The 19,983-nt window shown below is 38.0% G+C and overlaps 1 protein-coding gene across 1 annotated transcript in view; it reads left to right on the plus strand.

The window, feature by feature from the left end:
* Positions 1 to 1,695: 1,695 nt before the first annotated feature.
* The window catches only part of CHID1 (chitinase domain containing 1), a 97,178-nt gene continuing 78,890 nt past the window's right edge, over positions 1,696 to 19,983 (plus strand). Inside the window, exons 1-7 of the mRNA XM_062495209.1 lie at positions 1,696 to 1,821; positions 2,949 to 3,098; positions 4,450 to 4,582; positions 5,504 to 5,548; positions 6,844 to 6,950; positions 8,267 to 8,328; positions 16,762 to 16,854. Of these exons, the coding sequence (XP_062351193.1) occupies positions 1,696 to 1,821; positions 2,949 to 3,098; positions 4,450 to 4,582; positions 5,504 to 5,548; positions 6,844 to 6,950; positions 8,267 to 8,328; positions 16,762 to 16,854 (716 nt within the window). The remainder of the gene's footprint in view (positions 1,822 to 2,948; positions 3,099 to 4,449; positions 4,583 to 5,503; positions 5,549 to 6,843; positions 6,951 to 8,266; positions 8,329 to 16,761; positions 16,855 to 19,983) is intronic.

A 19,983-nucleotide genomic window follows, 5' to 3' on the forward strand; every position in this document is an offset into this window, starting at 1 on the left:
GCCAAGCTAGATGGAACATAGGAGATACTGTCAAAAGCAACCTGCTTTGTCTCATTTTTTAGAATGTGGAAAACAAGGGGTTACCAGTGACCTTGAAGTCAAAGTAGAAGCATAAGACCTTAATTATTCATAATAGGGAATTTCAAGCAGTATAGCAATTTAGGTTTTACCACACTCTCTGGATTCAATAAATATTACAAGGCTTTCTGCTTTTATTTTGTGTTTATAAAAGACTTGACTAAAATCTTCAAGTAATTTTGTACATGGTACTTTTTATGTTCTTTGGTGATACTGGCATTGTTTTTTCCAAGCACTTCTGCCATCATCCTTCTACTTTGTTGCCTAATCACATATTCCTTTCTTTTCCTGCAGAGTCCCTAAATCCTACAATAAATACCTCTGATTTTTAAAATCTTACTAAGCCAGACACATACAAATACTAGTAAATTTGTTGGGTTGTTGATTTCTTGTCCGTTTCATTGAGTTAATTTCCACTGAAGCTTTATGATTCCTTCTGCCACAGTACTCAGAGGCTCAGTCTTATGTTGTGGGATCCCTCACCTGATGTTTTGTGCAGAAACAAAAGTACTCAGACTTTGAGCAGCACTTGTTATCAGTGCTAGTAGAACAAGTCTTGTAAATATGTTTTGTAGAAGTGAGGTTGTAGGTCTTCAGAGTGAGTGGTAGAGTAATATAGAAAGCAAGATAGTTTTTTAAATTCAACAAAAATTCAGAATATTAAAAAGAACCTATTTTCTTCTCCATCGGGATCTCATATTTATGAGAAGCAGCTTGATACAGATCTAGAGCTGTGGTTCCCAAAATGCCAAATATTTTTTTCTGTTTTCTCCTTATTCACAACTGGGAGCTAGGCTGGGAAATCAGTGCATCTTTTAACTGGGGAGAGGATGGAAAACGAACTCTGACACTATCTGATTTTTTTAAAAGTCTTCCTCCAGATACAAAGTGTGATAGATGAACACACAGCAGAACTGTTCTCTACTAGTTCTCAGTTCCTTTATCTGGAACTAGGACAAATTGTCAAAGTTATTCTTCTAGACAAAAGGACATGTGTCATTTCCCACCCCCCCCCCCCCCCCTTTTATTTCTTCAATTCTGTATCAGTGATTTGGCATGGAATTGAAAGCAAAGGTCTCACCTGTTACAGTAAAGGCACATAAGCTGTAAGCATATAGCTATAATTATATCTGTTAGTTAATTTATGACACACTGACCAGGCTAGGTAGGAGCAGAAACAAATGTTATCTCTTATTTGCTATAGAAAAGGTAAGGTGGTACAATAATTGTTCTAGTATTGTTAATAAATTTGTCTCAGTTTCAGCTGTAAACTGAAATAAACAGCTGTAAACAACAGCTGTAAACAGCTGTTGTACTTCTTTAGGGGGATTCTTTAAAAATAAAGCTGCAAAGGTCCAACCCATCTGTGATACAGCTGTTAAAACAAGGGACCAAAAAAGATGTTTGAGGCTAGAAATAATCTCTTTAAATGCTCTGTTTTTGTTGCCAGAGCAAAAGCACTGTTAAAACAATACTGTCTTAATAAGTCTGATTCTAAATGGGAGAAGATAAGAAAATTTATTGACTTTTTTAGACAAGGAAACCAAATGAAACTGTTATATTCCTCTGTTCACAGAGATTTGAATTCTTATGTTTTCAGGAGAAGATAAACTTGACATGGGGAAAAAGACCATGAGGCTTCTCTGTGCTTCACTTTCTCTTGCCATGATATGCTGGCTAGCTGAAGGTACCCTGTCAAAAACAGATGCAAAGAAAGGTGCTACAAAAAAAATGGAGGAAAAGGTAAGAGAAATAACTGAAATTCTTGTCTTATCTAATATGTGCAGTGAATTAATTGAACTTTGGTAAATGGCCTCTACCTCTGTTAAAACAGTGTTAATGCATTTCCGCTGAAACTTACACTCAGATAAAACTTGAAACTGTCCTTTCCTCCATCTTTTCTGTGTGTCACAAATGGTTCACTTCTTAAAGCTTCTGGAGCTTTATCCTCTATGTATACTGCAGAAGCAGGAAGTTTTTGTCCCCTCAGGGAACACACTTCCATCCCTTTGGCAACCAGAGTGGGGAACAGTAGTTTGGGCCAAGAGCTCTAGGTCATTTACTGGAATGGAGCCTTGACAGCAGGAATGCTGTATCCTGATGGAAGAGTTTGAAGATCCTTCTAACTAGTAGTTCTTTTGCAGGCAGAAATTATTCAGAGTCCCACAATAATCAGAGCAAGCAGAGCCAGCATGTTACTGTTTCCTGTCATAATGCATATGCATCTGTCATTGTTTGTATTACTTGCTCAGCATCTAGCAGGAAGCAAATCTCATCGGCAGGTAGTGAGGGTAATATAAGGTGTTAAGGCAGGCCATGTCCTATCCCTAAGTTCCTTACAATGAATCAATAGATGGCTTCTGCATACTCACCAAGCACATCTTATTAGATCTTCTCGTTCTGTTTTTATCTGCGGGGTCAGTTGAATCATCTTCCCTAAAGAAGAGTGTTTAAAATCTTGACCTTCAGTAACCACAATGCAACATGCTCAGACTAAAGTATATTCAGTTTAAAAACGGCCTTCAAATTCTTGGTTAAGGACTCTTAACTCCTTTTTATTATTTTGGGGGTAACACAACAGAAAGTATTGATTAGGAAACAGAACACCATAAGCTGTCATAAATTATGTTCTTTGCTCTTATAATGTCTTGGGTTTTGGTTTTTGTTTATATGCTTGTTACCTTCCAAACAAAGTAAGTTTACTGATGATGACAATTTCTGAGGACCTGTGTGTAAATCAAAATGCTCTGCATCATTTAAAAGGAGTGCTCAGAGTTTAATGATTTTTTTTGCTCTTCTTTTTAAAATCTGTTGCTATTGAAAGTGGCTGTTTCATATAACTAGTTCTAATAACTGTCTTCTCGCCACAGAAGCTGCATTCTGATAAAAATGTTCAGGACCGGGGATTGGTAGTCGTGGATCCAAAAGCAAAGGATATTATACTGGAACATAAAAGTTACTTCTCCAAGAAGATGAAGGAACAACATTTCCCAGGAGATGTTCTGGGATATATTACTCCTGTAAGTTGATACAATGAATAAAATTTGTGCTTTGAATGCATATGCAGCAGACTGTGCTAACATGCAAGTTTGCATCCCTGCTTTAAAAGTATTTTTATGGTAATAGGGGCTGCTGGTAAAATACAGTCAAATAGCCAGAGAAGTATCTGAGACTTGACTTGGGGTTCAGGTGGTATCAAACCCTTGTTCTCCCATCTGTCTCTTGGAGGATGTCTAGGTCATACTGTTTTTCTTCTCCCTAGTGTTGAGCAGTACACTTAAAGCAGGTACTGAGTGTGCAGCTGCAGTGGGAGCTGCAGGTTGTGCCTGGGTGGGAGCCCCAGGCAAGGGGCCATGACCTGGTGCTGACCCTTCAGACAGCAAAGGGCATGGGGACCTGTGGCATTGGCCTGGTGACTGGACACTGGGACACAGCAGGAGACAGGGCTCAGCAGAAAGATCCCAGACTATCACAGGCATGGAGGGCACAAAACCTGGGGATTCCTTTGTTGAATGTCCCTCCCCAGGTGCACCAGCTCAAGCTGCTTCTGTGTTATTGCACCACAATTAAATTGTTTTAAGGATCCAGACATCTGGGACTCTGCCATGGGATACCCAGGGCTAAGGCAGTGAGGAAACCCTGTCTGACTGTGTGAGTGTGGGGTGTGCAGGGAGGCAGGAGGGGCATCCCTGGGGTCACTGGAGTCACCCTCAGCAGTGAAAGTTTGGAAAGTGGGAGTGTGACTGCCAGACTGGCTCCTGGATGGTCAGACAGGGAAGCTTCCTTAACACTGGTTTCAACAGGCATGAGAGTATTCTCCTGTCAGTGGTGAGTCAGGTGAAGTTGCAGTGAAGTCAGAACAGGAGGGCTGCAACTCGAACCTGCTAAATCAACAGTAACAATTGTATGCTGCTGTCAAACTGATGTCTTTTGCTATCCTGTCTCCTTCAAAGCATTCTTTTTTGAATGATAAATGTTTCATCCTCTTTTTAGAGGATGCTTTTCACTTGCTTTTGTCTTACACTGCTCAAAAGGCAAATAGGTATCCTACAAATTTTCACCATTCTCAGGTTCTCTGGAACATAAATTCAGTCTAAATTCAAAACTGTGTGGGAATCTACAAGCAAGTTGCTGTAGTTCAGGTGAATTAGCACAATCTGAAGATTGCCTTTCGTGTAGCCATCAGAGCTTCCAGAGTACTTTCTTATTTAAATGAAAGCAATATCCCAGAAGGTTTCCTCAAATTAATGAATAGGGGTCTAGCAGATTATTGCGTATCTGTTAAAGAGTTTATATTGATCAAAAGTGAAGTGAACTGTATATCTTGCTTCTGAGTCTCTCACTTTTTTTTCCTCTCCTTTGTTTTTCAAGTGGAACAACCATGGCTATGACATTGCTAAAATATTTGGAAACAAATTTACACTAATCTCTCCGGTATGGTTACAAGTGAAAAGGAGAGGGAAGGAAAGGTTCCAGTTCACTGGGCTCCATGATGCTGATCAAGGTGTTACTTTCTTTTTCTTCAAATATGAATTGCAATAGGTAGCTTTGGCATACTGGGTGGATCTTGTTGGCTCTGTCTCATGGACTTTCATCCATTCAATTTTTTTGGGTTTTCTTCAGAGTGAACATCATTCTGTCCTCACCTGCTTCCACATGTGTACATTGTTTATTTGTCAAAAAATGTAAGTAGGAAGATTGGCTTTTCCACCATGCTATCCACAAAACCCCTCTTAAAGAAAGGGCAAAGATCCTGTACAGGGAAAAACAGTCTTTTGTGTTACACTGTGCAGTGGTTTACCTGTTGTGGGTTTTGGCTTTTTTTCTTTGCAAAAGCCTTTAGGCGAATTTGTTTTAGAAAGGGAAGATAAATTTAATTTGAAGACAATTTTTTTCCTTCATTGCGAGGAAAGTGGCAGCAAGTTTAAATTTCAGCTAGTATATACTAGTTCATGGCTTTGAAATTGATTCAATGTGAAATTTCATTTGAAATAGCTATAATTCTTACTATGTTAGTGCCTACTAACAAATTCATCCTAGTGCAATGACTGCCAAGCAGAGTGGATGGGACACTTTAAAGTACCATCTGAAAAAATCAAACATTCCTCCCAAGTAGTGCCTGGTGGCTGCAGAAGTATTCTGAGTATGCACTAGATTAGCTTCAACAGTGAGGCAGAACTAAGCAGGGAGGGGCTGGGCAGGAACTGTTGTAAGGCTGTAGTGAATGCTGTGGTGCAGGTTCATGGCTTCGTATTCTGTGCATCACAGGATGTTCTGTCTGGGTGGTTTATGAACTGCTAGTCTGTGGCAGGAAGATGTGTATAATGAAACTATGCTACATCATTTGAAGGACGCTTGAAAATATGTTGTCATTGTCAACATCATTTATATTTTATCAGCTATCTTACTTGATACTGTTTGACAGGCTGGATGAAAGATGTGAGAAAAACCTCCAAAAACATCAAAATAGGTGAGCCTCTGGTTTATGTTTGTTTGCTTACTTTTTATCTTCTTTAGCTGCTAGGAAAGGAAGGGAAGGCTTTCTTCCAAGTCTGTATAGGGAGGAAGGAAGATTACCTTAACACAGCTGTATGAAGAAGATGTCTGAGAAGAAAAAATTAAAGCAGTTAACTGTAGATAATTAAGTGTTGACCCTCTTGATGCCTTTATGTTTTGCCTTAACTTCTTGCCTCTGAATAAATCCTGGTTTACAGTGCCCTCCCTGGAGAGATACTAGTGTATAACACTGTGTGCCTCCCTGGGGAAAGAAGTCTTCAAACTCGTTTCCTTGGGGTTCTGTGTAGTTAAAAAGAAAAAAAAAAATCCGAATCTGAGTCAGTAAGATTTGTTTTGACTCTTTTCCCCTTGAAGCTGGGAACTCATGGGATGTGCTACCGTGTGGGTCTGTAGGGAAAATGGCAAACATCGCTGTAGAGATTTTGCTGTGCTAGACTTCTTACATTTGTCTATAGCAAGAATTCTGTGGAACTGTGAAATGCTTCTTGATTCAGAGGGGAGTATGAAATTTGAAATGTATTAGAAAAATTGAATGCTTAGTCCGATATTTTAACGTACTTCAGCTGCCAGAGGATGAAGCCTTTGAAATCTCTCTATACTCTTCTAAAACACTCTTTTACAACCATGGTAGTTAGAAGGGGCTTAGACATAGCTCCATGAAATCCATTGCCTTTTCCTGTGGACATGATTGTTGACTGTTCCAACAGCAGCTTTCCTGAATGTTTTTAATGTTTTGTGTTTTTAGAAAAAGAAATTACACAAGCTCAAGTGCTTTCCAAAAATAAAAAATTATCTTAGGACTTTGAGTTGAGTAGAAGAGTGAAGTAATATAGGGCTGTGTATGGTGTAAATTAGAGTTTGATGTTAACTTTTCTACCTCATTATTGTGGTAGAAGAGATGCACAACTTAAAGATTGGTGTCTCATGTTGTTGGTGGTTTAAGACTCTACTTGAGGCCCTAAGTGTGAGTTCAGTTTAGGTCATTCGATCAAAAAAAGGTATCTTCTCTTAGAACTTGCATCAGTGCTGATCACTAACTAAACTTAAAATGAAGAAGAATGTTCTACAGTGTCAATTTATGTATTCTGCTGAAGTTGGTCAGAGTGGAAAAGCAATTATCTCAGTCATGGAATATGATTTTCAGTAGCATCTCTGTGTGTATCTGCTGTATTCTGTTTCTGCAGAAACTTTGCAGTGTAGATAATAAATTCTTAATTTTCACTACTGATTGACAACTTTGCCTGATAGTGCCTCGAATTTTGTTTGATGGCTGGACTTACCAAGACTTTGAGAGTGTTTTTGGCAGTGAAGATGAGATAGAGGAGCTTTCCAAGAACATGGTTCTGCTAGCCAAGGTAAAAAAAACCCTGAAATAGTGTGAGATGATACTTGATTCCTTTTGTAATAGATGTTCTCATTTCTCATGATTTTGTATTCTACAAAATAAAATTTGTTCCAAACAATAATGAGGCAGGATTCTTAATAGTGTGTCTTAGTATGTGTCCAGTTCCTGTAAATATGAAGTGTAACAACGCTTAAGTGCAGGTGACTGTGAGTCCAATGTGAGACTACATCAATCTGATCAACATAACCTTGTTGTCATTGTCAGCTGCACTCGTGATTATTGCCTACTTTGAATTTCTTTTACATTTCTATTAAAAAGATAATTATTGAGAGGTGCCTAAACTGCTTAGTGGTATTTTCTAAAAGGCAGAAAAGGGGTCATGGGTGCAATGAGGACCCATTTCTGTAGAGGAATACATTCAGGCTCAGTATGGTAAAGATAAGGAGCCACTTTTCATTCCAAGAATTGCTTGCTGGATATGTGTTACTGAACAGTTTTGCTCAGGTCTGATCAAACAGTTTCCTCAAAATGTTAGAGACTAGGGAGAGCAGAAGAGGAATTTTTCTAAGGTTTCTGGCCAACCCCTTTCCTAATGGCTTTAGAGCTATGCCATGTGTGGGACTAGACAAGTTGCACCCAAAAGACATTCAGCATTAGTGGTTGATTCATGGCAGCCTGTTTATTTATTGTCAGAATAAGAGTTCTCACTTGCCACATGACATAAAGAAATCTTACAGTGCTCTAGTGGAATTTGGATGTAGAGTTAAACTACAGGATATTACTAGAGTAATTTCCTGGAACTTGTAACCAATACATCAATCTTAGGTCCTCAGTAACATTTGACCTCTTAAGGAAGTCAGCTCAAGTACAACAGTATCCTTGATCACGCTAAGAATAAATTATCCAAAGATAGATTAGTTGTGGTAGATATTTGGAATCATGTTGATGCCTAATTAGTATTTATGTCTTTAGACTCAAGAGACAATGAGTTTTTTCCCTTGATATAAATGTAAAAGTGTGTCAAATTATTTGCTTAACAACCATCTTTCACTAGTATCTGAATTTTCCTAATACAATATTGGTTAATTCTGTAAGAGTAGATATCATGGATAACTAATAGAGATTAGTTCAACTAAGAGCTATTAGTTCACCTTTTGGATGCTTGTGTTCGTTAAATTATGTAAGTTTTTCTTGGACTTCTCCATGAAGTGCTGTGTTAAGGATGAATCTGGTATAAGAATGCAAAGCATGTTCAATCTGTAATAGTACAAGAAAAATAACTGCATGGTCATTAACCGTGTGTTGTTGACAATTCTCTTTATTTAGAATGAAAATTTTGACGGTTTTGTAGTTGAAGTTTGGAGTCAGCTGGGAAATCAGAAGCAAATGTGAGTATAAATCTCTAGGATGCAATTCTTAAAAAATCACCTCCTTTAAAGTATCCTTTTAATTTGTCCATATTGATTTGAATAGGTGTACACTTCATTCTAGAACAACTAAAGGCTGTTCTGCTTGTCTTACAATGAAGTAGAGGGGTTTACCTCACTCTACATGAGATCAAAGATTACATAATAATCTTCACAGTGGGTTTAGCAGGCCTCGTTAGTCTTTCATACTTGAATTTTGCATGATATAACTTGTACAAGGATGTAGTGGGTACCTCGGTTGCACACTCACTTCCATGTTGGTACTGGCCTTTATCATAACACTGGTTGGGTTACTGGGTGAGGTATGAACAGTGTGATAATTTCAAGACCTAAGGTAATTGCCAAACTTCTGCTTCATGAGGAAAAGGCAGAATATGGTGGTGAAATTAATGATTCAGTGTGGGAATCTGAAGATTTTTTATTAGTTTCTCAGGAAATTCAGGCATCCATTTCTCTAAAGCACAGTGTGTCGTCTTGATCTCTGTTTTCTAAAATGTCTGGGGGAAAAATAGCTTCAGGAAAGCTGCACAGAATGCTGAGTTCATTATGGAAACCTTTCACCTTTCAAAAAAAGGTTACTTCAGGTTATTCTGGTTAGGGCAAATGCTGCTGACTGATGGTATATGTTAGTTACTTCTCAAACTGAGTGTACGATTAGCAGTCCTACCTTTTCCCTATAAAATTAATACCTGGGAACAAAAAACTGAAACTGCAGAATCTTTTTTGCTTTGTAAAGGGCTTCATCAATTGCCCTGCAATGAGTAATCCTTCAGCTATATGCTCTTGCTTATAATTAGGTGATTTGCCAGGTTATTCTTAAAAGCTTATCTGTATCCTGAGCTCTGAACCTAGTGCAGTGTCTTAACAATGTAGCCAAGAAGGTGCCTGAAGCAATTAGTAACTGCCAGTCAGAAGTGGGTGGTAGTGGTAATTGTATTTACTGTGCTTACTGTATTTAGGTAAAATCAGTAGTTTTCCTGTTAGTAAACATGGATATAAGACAGACTGTGTAACTGTCATTGTAAGACTCACTGAAGATCACTTTAAACACACTGGCATGAAAGTGCTGTATTGCAAATGAAACACATGAGCAAAGCATACTTTTATATTATCTCCACAGTGAGTTTATTTGTGGCATGGTATAAATACTGCATAAAAATGTACATGTATATGCTGCAGCTGCCAGGAGTGATGTTGGTTTAAAACAATGTTGTTTCACAGAATCACAGAATAAGATGAGTTCAAAGGAATCTACAAATATCATTGAGTCCTGCTCCTGTCTCTGCACAGCACCATCCCCAAGAATCAAACCATGTGTCCAAGTGTGTTGGCCAAAGACTTCCTGAACTCTGCCAGGCTGGTGCTGTGGCCACTTCCCTTGTGAGCTGTGAGCCTGTTCCAGTACCCAGACACCCTCTGTGTGGAAAATAAAATATCCACATCTTTTTTCTAATATCCAACCTAAACCTTCCCTGATTTTCCTCTGTTTCAAGACCTGATCTGATTTAAGTGCTTCATTGGAAACTCTTCAGTGGGTTTTTCCTCCTTTTATTGCCGTGTCCCTAGAAATGGTTAGGGTGTTTAAGTTGCACAGTGCCTTGGGTTGGGCTTGCAGCATTCTGAATGATGCCAATTGAGACAGAAAGCTGAAGCTGGGCTCAGTGTGCAGTTACAGCTGTTTTGTGAATATAGGAGACTCACATCATTACGTGGAAATTTTATCTTGTGATGCTTCTAAGTTGTGGGACCGGTGTCTTCATTTTGAGATAAGGTGTGTTTTCCTATCACTTGCTTTGATGCTCGATGGCTTGGCCATCCAGTGCCCCGGGAGTTTTCCCTAATAATGTTTTTTGGAGGGAACAGCCTCTTAGAATAGATCTTAAGGGGAAGAATTAAGTGAATTTATTATGTTGGCAAGCCTGTATTTTTATTGCACTTTGAGTGCTGTTACTTTGGGATCAGTTCATTCCATTTTGAGTAGCAGAGCAGAATTTTTTTCTGGGTAAGCATAGGTGGTCTTTTGCTTTGCTTGTTCCTGTAGGAAGAATCAGAGCAGAGCAATGCCTCCTTTAGCCCACAGCGTGGCAATATTGTAACGTGGGACGCACCCGATCTTCCCTCAGCTTTTGTCTTTCGAAAGTGGCAAGTATCGATAGTAAAAGTAAGTTCTTCACCTTGGGAAAGGTGGGGATTAGTTCGCAGGAGATGTCAGCACAGAGATGAACCCTAATCCTTTGGAGAGGTGAAGTGCTTGTAGGACGGGATTTGTGCATGCTGCAAATAAAGCACCTGTCATAACTGTTAGGTGCAGTTTAGGCTTTCCTGGTCCTTCCATCCTTCAAGGTCAAATACCTGGAAGTAGCCTAACCTGCTTCTAGTTAAAGGGACAAAAGATCATAATGATGCTCCTGGGAACAGATGTTTTGCCTTCAAGCTGCTTTCAGAGCAGTCTGACAATATGAGGAGACCTGCCTAGCTAATATAGTTTATTCATGCTATTTAATGTAAACATGTTTTAGTTTAAAAATAACATTTAAAAAATCCCCTTTTTTTTCTGGCATACAAGGAGTAATATCACATAAGCAGTTAGCAACAGGTTATTGAAACTAGGACAGGTGCATAAAAATGTACGGGTATACACTGCAGCTGCCAGCTTGCTTAATGTAATGTTAGAGCAGTGGTGTCGATCTAGGGAAAAATATTTCACAGAGAATCATTATGGTTTTCATTTTTCAAGTGCATACCTAGCTATTAAATGAATAAATTACACTCAATTATTCTATATATTTCATGTATCTGTGTTGAGGGGAAAGCTATAGAAATTATTCCTGTGGTGTTTTTAACTTTGTTATGGAAAAGATCTGTGATCCCATCCAATGCCCTGCCTTTAGTGGTGCAGGAACACTTGATACAGCACAGGTTTCTTTATCCGGTTTAAAATGGCAACAGGGGGATTAGCAGCCTGATATGGTGTTTCAGCTACAAAATCAGTGTCCACTCTCTAAAGACAATGTGCAGTGATACTGTCTAGCAGAGTGCACCCAGAAGCAGGTGAGTCTGCAGAAGAATCTGAAAACCTGCAAATTAGTGTCCTAACTCACCAATAAATTAGGCTATAATTTAAAAACTACTTCAGGTATCAGAAAGTTGGATTAATTGTAGCTGAAAGTCTCTTCTCAGTTGACCTCAGCTGAGCAAGTGTCACTGTAAGATACCTCTTTTCAATAGCTGAACCTGAGTATTGGATGGGCGTTCTCATAACACATGCCATCTCTTGAAGTTGGGGGTTAAAAATTGCCTAAAAGCTTTGTTATTATTAAATTATGTAAGAATCTTCACGTAATAGGGTAACAGTGCTAGCTCTTCAGTAACACATCAATCCTGTGACCAGCCTTTTTAAGAACCTGTGATCACTGAGCATTTTTAAAATTAGGTATACTCTGACACCTCTTTCTCAGCCCTTTGCATGTTTCTAGAAAACCTTTATTTTTGGTGTACTCAAGTCAACTTTAGAAATGAGTGAAAATTTTTCCTTTGAGGCCCAAGGAGTTACCTAAGAAGAGTCTTCAGTTTCCTGTTTATTCTAGCCAGCATCACAGATGCTAAGAAGTTGCTAAGAAGTTATGTTGCTGGCTTCCACTAAAACGTAAAATTCTATGGTTTCAGGCTCACTAAATAGCTTCTGTTTTATGTCCTCTTAAGCAGAACTAACTCAAACTAGTTTGGGTTTTTTCAAAAACAAACAAAAAAAAATTCAATCATTCTGGTTTGGGGTTATAGAATTGTCCTGTGATGCTTAGCAGACTCAAGTCTTAAATTATATAAATCCTTTGTGCTGCTTTATTTTGTGTATTCAGTATGTGTTGATTTATCAACATTATCAATTATTATAAGAGAATTACATGCCTGAATATATCTGCCTGCTTTCGTGTTAGATATCCTGAGCAGCTTCTTCACTGGCTGTTGACATAGGAGCCTTGGTGCCTCAAGTCTTACACAGCAGTGCTGTATGCATTCTTTGTATACTTTCACATGTATAAAATGGCATGTGGGTCTTCTGTTTAAGTTCTTAATTTTAGAAATAACACCTGTTCTATCTGAAGAACCTGAGTTGCTTTGATATGTGCATGTGGATCTGTTTTGGGGGCTTTATACTGACCACTTCAGGCTCTTGCAAATGTCTAATACAGATACTTTGAAGTACCCTCTGTAGCACTGCTACCCACTTCTTCCCTGTGTTTTCTAGGAATAGAATTATTAATATACAAATCACAGTGGCATCAAATTTATTGCAAAATGAAAGACTTCATCTAACTGATGCTGCTATTTTTCTCATGCTGGCAATTATTGCACAGTGAAAAAGGGTTCAGCTGTCCACCTTTTACCCTAACACACAGGAAAGTAGTGTTCTAATAGAAATCTAAATGAGCTATCTATCCTGTGCAGATGATACCTCAATTCTAATCTGTTTTGCTGCTTCTTATAGTTTAAACCTACTTCTTAAATAACTGTCTGTTTCTTTTTTTCTAAAACTTTCTGTCCTGATTTTGCAATAAAATCTTCCAAGTTATTTATCCCATGGCATTTAAGTTTAGAAATGTACATGGCAGAAATATTGAGAGACCTGAGCAAGAAAAGGTTCTTCTGCTTATTTAGTTAACATCTAGACAAGACCATGTCTCACTTACTAATCTCAATTGTGGGTGTTCTGGGTGGGTTTATTTTTCTTCAGAGACCTGGATATGTTGTGAAGAAGATATAATATAGTCATAATACTCTCACAGGCTGCATAAAAATGCACACAATATTCTGATCAGTCCAGCATTACTTGACAGTTGGTATTGCCATCACACAGAATCAATCTGAAGAACGTGATTTTTTTTTTTGTCACTCTATGCAGAAGATGACCTTCAGGCATCTTATCAATGTGGGTAGGAGTATAGAAGGAAAAACTCTTCTGGTAGTTGTATCCTTCATGTTAGTCCCTGAAAAATTAATCTATTAATCAAAGATTTTCCATAATTCATTCCTCTTTCTTGGTATTAACTAGGCAGTGAAATGGCAGAAAAGGGCAATTTCTTCTTCAAGTAGACAGCTTTATTTTGTCCAATTTTCTTGACAAGACATAAATTTTAGGGAGCAGTGACTCCCAGTTTATGCAGAAAGGTGACTAAAGTTGGAAAGCTGCAGAGCTTTGAAGGGTGGTGTAACTGAAGGGAAGGGTACAAAAACCTTTCATATCTTCTGCAAGGCCTTTCAAATGCACTGACATTCCACTCTTGTGCACTGAAGTAAACTCTTCTACAAGGTGTCCAAAACACAGTAGACCAGCAATGCTGGAAAAAGTGATTTGTAGAAAAATAAGCTTGTGACAAAGTATAGGTGATGAAAATTTGGAGGTCTGCATACTTTATAGAGGACAAGGTACTTTGAAATCATAAACTCTTGGAAAATTTACCTACCAAATAGTAGTGATAAGAGAAGGCCTGAAACAGTATGAATGAAATAGACCTTACTTAGCTCAACATAGACCCTTAAAGCTGCCAATATGTCAGTAGCTACTCTGAAGTTAAACTTGACTATAGCGAAGTGTCTGGTAAATATTTATTGAAGCTTTTTTAGAATGATTGATTCTATTTCTACTTTCCTGTACCTCATTATAATGTTTAATATGTCAGTAGCTTTTCTTTCAAAATTGACAATGGTAACATTGGAGAGAATATTGCATTTAATACACTGGAAAACACTGTTGGGACATAGGAAGATTTTAATTTATAGCACAATAAATGAACATTCTTCTAATGCTCTTTGGAGGAGAGGGAAGAGTGCACATTTGATTTACTTCATCTGCTGTCTTGGCCAGCACATGGAAGTGAGCCTAAATTAAGTCTTTAGACATTAATCCTGCCTGATTTGCCAGAAAATTTTTGGGGCCCAGAACCCTGGCTTGACAGATTAGTGAATAGATATTAATCTGGATTTCTTGAGCAAAAATCTGCAATTGCCCAGCTGTCTTTTTACTTCTTGACCTCCTTCAAGTTGAAGGTAATTATTTTTCAGCCAGATCAATACTGATTGAATTCTGTGGGGGCAGGGTAGGAAGTGGCTGTTTAGGTGTAGCCTGTTTTAGAGTCCCAAGTGCACCAACAATCCAAAGTGCATTCCCACCCCTTTTTCATACCACAAATCTCTGTCCTCTGTTTACAGTTGTAGGTTATGGTTCTACACTTACATGTTTCAAAAGATGACCTTTTTTGTGCAGTCACTGTTTTTTTGGGTGTATCACTGCCTTTATGGACCAGTCTTTGCCTCTGCAGAATGGGAGTGAGGGTGTTAACCTTGTTTCTAAATGAAAAATATGTTATTTTATTTTGTACCTATGCTAGGTTCTTTCATCCTATCTAGCCCTTCTTTTTATCCCCTTATATTCTAAACAGTTAAAGTTGGCAAATGTTTTGCATGGTGTAGAGTTCTCAAAGTTCCTACAGCTAACAAAGGCAGCCAGGCAGAGAAGAGAGACCCTTGCTGATGAACACTGTAAAATAATCTCAAGGCGAGAGGAATTGATTCTTTGGTCAAATTTATCTTATATATAGCATCTCTGACATCTAATAAAGGTTGAGTTATACTGTAGTTTGGGCATAATAAGTTAAAAAGTTCACTAAGCCACAAGATACAAATCAGTGGGAAAGCTTGCTTACCTAGTTCTAATACTGATTATAGCTTTTGATAAGATTATGTCTTGTGGGAGTTGTGATAGATGTGCATGTTTGTGTCAATAAATGTCAGTTTAGCTTAGTGTTGTAATTTTTTAATGTGTTCCTATGGAAAATGATTCTTCTATGATATAATTGTTTTGTCTGAATAGTGACACTCCTAATGTGGAATGAATGTGGTAAAGTAACAGGAGGGAAGGAATGCTGTTGGTTTCCCAAAGCAAGAATGGTAGAAGTACATGCTGCAGACAGACCAAAATCTGATTCCTGTAATCCCATGTCTTCCTCCAGAAGATAAATATAGGTGGCAGTGTGATTGTTCATTGTTAAGGGCTGTTCAGCACAGCCAGCTCTCAAACTGTAAGCACAAATTATTGCTGATACTGAGAAGGTGATAAAACATGCTGTTTGTTTGCCAGGATTTTGAGAATGATGGCTTTTGTAGGCCCTAGGAAGTTTTCATCAGCCATCAAACCATTTCAGGGAAAATGGAACTACTTGGTTACCTTTGGATAATTGTGAAAATCAAGCATAATTACTGTGATGGATAATTATATAGGCAGAGCAATATACTCAGGGGAATATCTCTAGGATTATACTGCCTTGAAAGGCATAACAGTACCAAGATGTTTCTGAGAGTTCAGGTCTAATTCTGTTTAAGTGGAGCAGACAGCTTGGATGATGGCTTTTGTCTATTCCGCCTTTCCTACTTAAGCAATTTTAGCCTCCTGGAATGGATGGTGAAGCTGCTTTCTATTTGGTTCTAGTTTTAGTGTAGTCCTAAACAGATCTAGAGTTCTATACTAATATCATCTGACTGTGTTTGTGGATCCTCCTGGCCAGTTGGAAAATAGGAAAGTTAACTTTGTTCTGAAAAATCAAATGACTTAAGAAAGGCACTCCGAAGGGCCATGTTTGTAGTGCAAATTTAAGATAATATTGGATTCGTCTTAAGATGACTTTGAACTTTGTTTCTGTAGATTGAAGGGTTTTCTATTAACATCACCGTTCCAGTTAGGAGTGCTAAAAACAGTTTGCATAAGAATTTTAAAGTTTATTTTCCTATTGAAATACCAAGAATATGGGTATGAAGATCAGCTTTTGTGGAAGTCTTTATTTAAATGATGCAGACAGAAGGTGCTATTTCCAGACATTGTCAAAAATGTATTTTGTAGGTGTATACAGTGAAGTATGGAGAAACAAAAGGATTATTTATATAGGGAGTAAAAACAGCAGAAGAAATGTTTCTAAACACAGGCCTCAGAAATATCCCATGAAGAGTGCATGTTTTGCTGTGAAAGCGTCTTCACAAATTCTTGTGTGTAGCAACACAGTGACAACTTTAATATCTTCAAAAGCTTCTTCTTCAGAACAGAGTTTGGTTCTTCTATTGATCTAATTCTTTTCACCAAAAATGACCTCAAGAGGTGACCTGCTCTGATAAAATATGTTGGCTTGTTTTACATGCTAACAATGAGCAGTGAGAGAGTTCATAGTCCTTTATGAGGGTAAACCTAATCAGTCTTCCTAATTGTTTTTTTCTGCTATGATCATTTGCAACAAATTGTGTTTGTCTCTCTTGCCAGCTGCATCTTTTCAATAATACTGTTACTTGTTCTTGTCAATATTTAGCAGCAGTTTTCCTGCCTTTCCCTCTAATACTATATTTATATTTCAGGGAGTTGGTTCACTTGCTCACTCACCTTTCTGAAGCTCTGCATGAAGCACAACTTAAACTCATACTGGTCATCCCTCCTGCAGTTACAGCGGGGTGAGTATTCCTATTCAGATAGCAGTTTCCAGGTGAGAAATACCTTCTTGTCTGATAAACAGTAAGTTCAAAGCTTTGTTTAAAGCTTTGCAGTTTAAAAGAAGAAATTATTCGGGTTTGATTGGTAGTCCTTTCTCCATCCATGTTGCACTGAATAGTCTTGGTAGCTATGTGCACTTCTACATGCCTCTTAAAGATTTTGGATGTGATAGAGGAGCCAACAAGGAGAGGTGCTATGATGGACCTTGTTCTCTCCCACAGTCCAGCTGAGGTGTCATGAGAACAGAGTAAAGAGGCAGAACCCCCTCCCTTGACCTGCTGGTCACACTTCCCTTGGTGCAGCCCAGGATGTGGTTGGCTTTCTGAGCTGCAAGTGGACAGTTGGCTAACAATTGCACAGTTGGCAGTGCAAGATTACTTTTTTTCCCCCAAGTTTCCCTTCTTCCTTTAAGCTGTTCAGCAAACTTACGCTTGCATATGAAAACTCAGAAATGTAAATCAAATAGAGAAGCATTTTTAAGTACTTTTTCAAATGTGAGTTAGTAGACAGCTAATAAAAAATATGACAATTTCTTATTTTTCTCACTTTGGGCTGTACAGCAGTATGGATAGGCTCACAGCCAATAGAGATTATGACAGTTTAACAGCACAGTTTCAGGACACTGTTGCACAGCCTCCTAAATTTCTTGTAGGCTGTCACATCTTCCAGTGTATATTCATTTTCACACTGCCAAAACAGGCTGAGAAAATTGAATGCCTGAGCAGTCTGGTAAATGTTGCTTCTGTGGCTGGTCTTTTCTCTGCAACGACCCCTAATTTTTATTGAGTTTTATGAGGAGGCCATATAGCATGTTGGGGAAATAAAGCATTTCCACTTACAGCTATCTGTGCAGACTTAAATGGATCTGACTGAAAAGATTCAGGGATCCTGTAGAAGGTGACTAAAAGGTTGTCTCTGTGCTGCAATCAGTTAGCATCTGTCCTATAACTGTGATGTCACCTCTCCTGTAGATTAGTAATGTAACCCCATCCAAACCAATTCTGGAATATAGCTACTTCCTACCATCTTAAGACTGTAAGCCCAGAATAATATCTACCTAATTTTGTTCTTCAGTAGCTGCCTGAAATCTGATTGCAGTTTGTCTTCTATGAGTATGTACTTGAGGGTATTTCTTGTTTCTTTATATTTTCCTCCATTGCATGCTATAGCTGATTTATATCCTTACAAGGAGTAGATAGTTTAATGCAAAAATCCCTTTGCCTCTGTGTGGGGCTGGCCACCCAGTTTTGATAGGCAAAGAGAGAGAAGCAATGTGTTGAAGACTGTGGCAAAAGAAAACAATAAATTCCATGTAAATTGGTAAAGTAGACAGTTTTGTAAAATACTACCTGTGCAGAGTCCTTTACTTAAGGGACTGAAGGCCTAGCTACATTTTGACGTGATTCCTTCCTCTCCATCAAGCACCTATGCTTTTACCTTGGCTCTAGATCATTAGTCCTCTAATTTCTTGCAGATTTCTCTGGAAAATGTGTGCTGGTATGCCTTTGCATCACATGACTTTTCAGCTGTACTAACAAGTACTTTGGGTTTCTTCTGATTTGGTTAAATCAAAAATATTGTAAAATTATAATGTCTTATCTCCTGTCTGTCATTTATTCCAACCTTTCATGCTGCCCTCTTATGTCCTACATCTCATCCCAATTGATAATTACTTAAAAAAGTAATTTTCTGTTGCTATTAATTTTAGTCTTTACAGGTAAAGCAAAAGAGAACATTTTAAGCATTTTCTAAAATGCCTTATCAGTGACTGCATCACACAGATGCTTTTTAAAATGCTAATGCATGCTCTGGTAGAATTTAAGTAATTGATGTAAACACTGTTCACATTTGAAGTGCATTTGTGCTTTTGGTGCTAGGGAGAAAGTAGGGAATAGCACAAACCTCAACATTCCTGTTCATTGTGCTACTTAGTAATATTACCAAGGTCAGCCAGAGAGACTTAAATCTGTTTTGTTTCTCTAAGTCATGTGGGGCTCTACAGTCTGTTTTTTCTAAATCCCTAAACAAGAGTCGGAGCCTCTATAAAACCTCTGTATTCTTAAACATGTTTTGCCTGGACCAGAATTTGCATTTTTAAGGTAACTATCTTTCAGGACTCTGTTGAACACCACACTGAGGTTTGGATCTTGTGTCATTGCTGCCTCCTGCTGTCCTGTGTATTGACACAATAGTGGGGTCACAGTTCTGAAACCTTTCTGAACTGGGATTTAAGGATGCACTCCTAGAGCTGGAAAGAGATGCCTATCTAAAGTGCAATTCTTAACCTGAAATGACTTTTAGATACCTATTCCTAAATGACCTGTTTGTAGAAGAGCTGTGAGAAATAACTGCTGTAATTTATATAAAAGAATCTGAAAGTCTCATTCCTCTAAACCAATTATATGTATCTTTATGCATTCCTAAAGTTTTTGGGATTTATCCATAAACCTTTATGGCCCAGGAGAATTCAATAATCATATTCTTTTCAATCAATCATCTTACATAAGCCACCTGTCTCTGTCTTCCATGTATGTGTTCTTATTGCATTAACTAGGAAAAGCACCTTAAGTTTTTGAGTAAATAGGTTGTTGCAAATAGATTCATAACTTACAGAAGCATCTTTAAACACTCACAATGTCCATGCATACTTTAAAGCTTAGAATTATACTGGATTTAATTATCTCAATAATCAGAATTCTGAAATTTTCTTTCTACCTTACTTGACTTTTTGGATAGCAGCTGTACTTGAAAATATTTGATTTATAGGATACAAGACTTGAACTGAAAAGTGCTTCCTACTGCGTATTAAATATCTTGTGTCTTGAAACTCACTTTGTGTTTTAACACTTCCACATGGTTAAAAGCATGCTTTAATGCATCTTACATTCTTTAGTTCTTGGAATCACTGTAGTCTGTGAATCAAAAATGCAGCAAAAATATTTATTTGAAAATAAGTACCATCAAGAATCAAGTAATATATCAGAGTTCAGCAGCTGGCAATAGACTGATAAAGGAGACATGAGCTGTATGTGGAGCATTCTACCCAACTGGGATGTTAGGAGCTGAAACATTGTCCCTTTTGTGTTCTA

Source organism: Cinclus cinclus, chromosome 6 (assembly GCF_963662255.1).
Source record: "Cinclus cinclus chromosome 6, bCinCin1.1, whole genome shotgun sequence".
Classification (NCBI taxonomy): domain Eukaryota; kingdom Metazoa; phylum Chordata; class Aves; order Passeriformes; family Cinclidae; genus Cinclus; species Cinclus cinclus.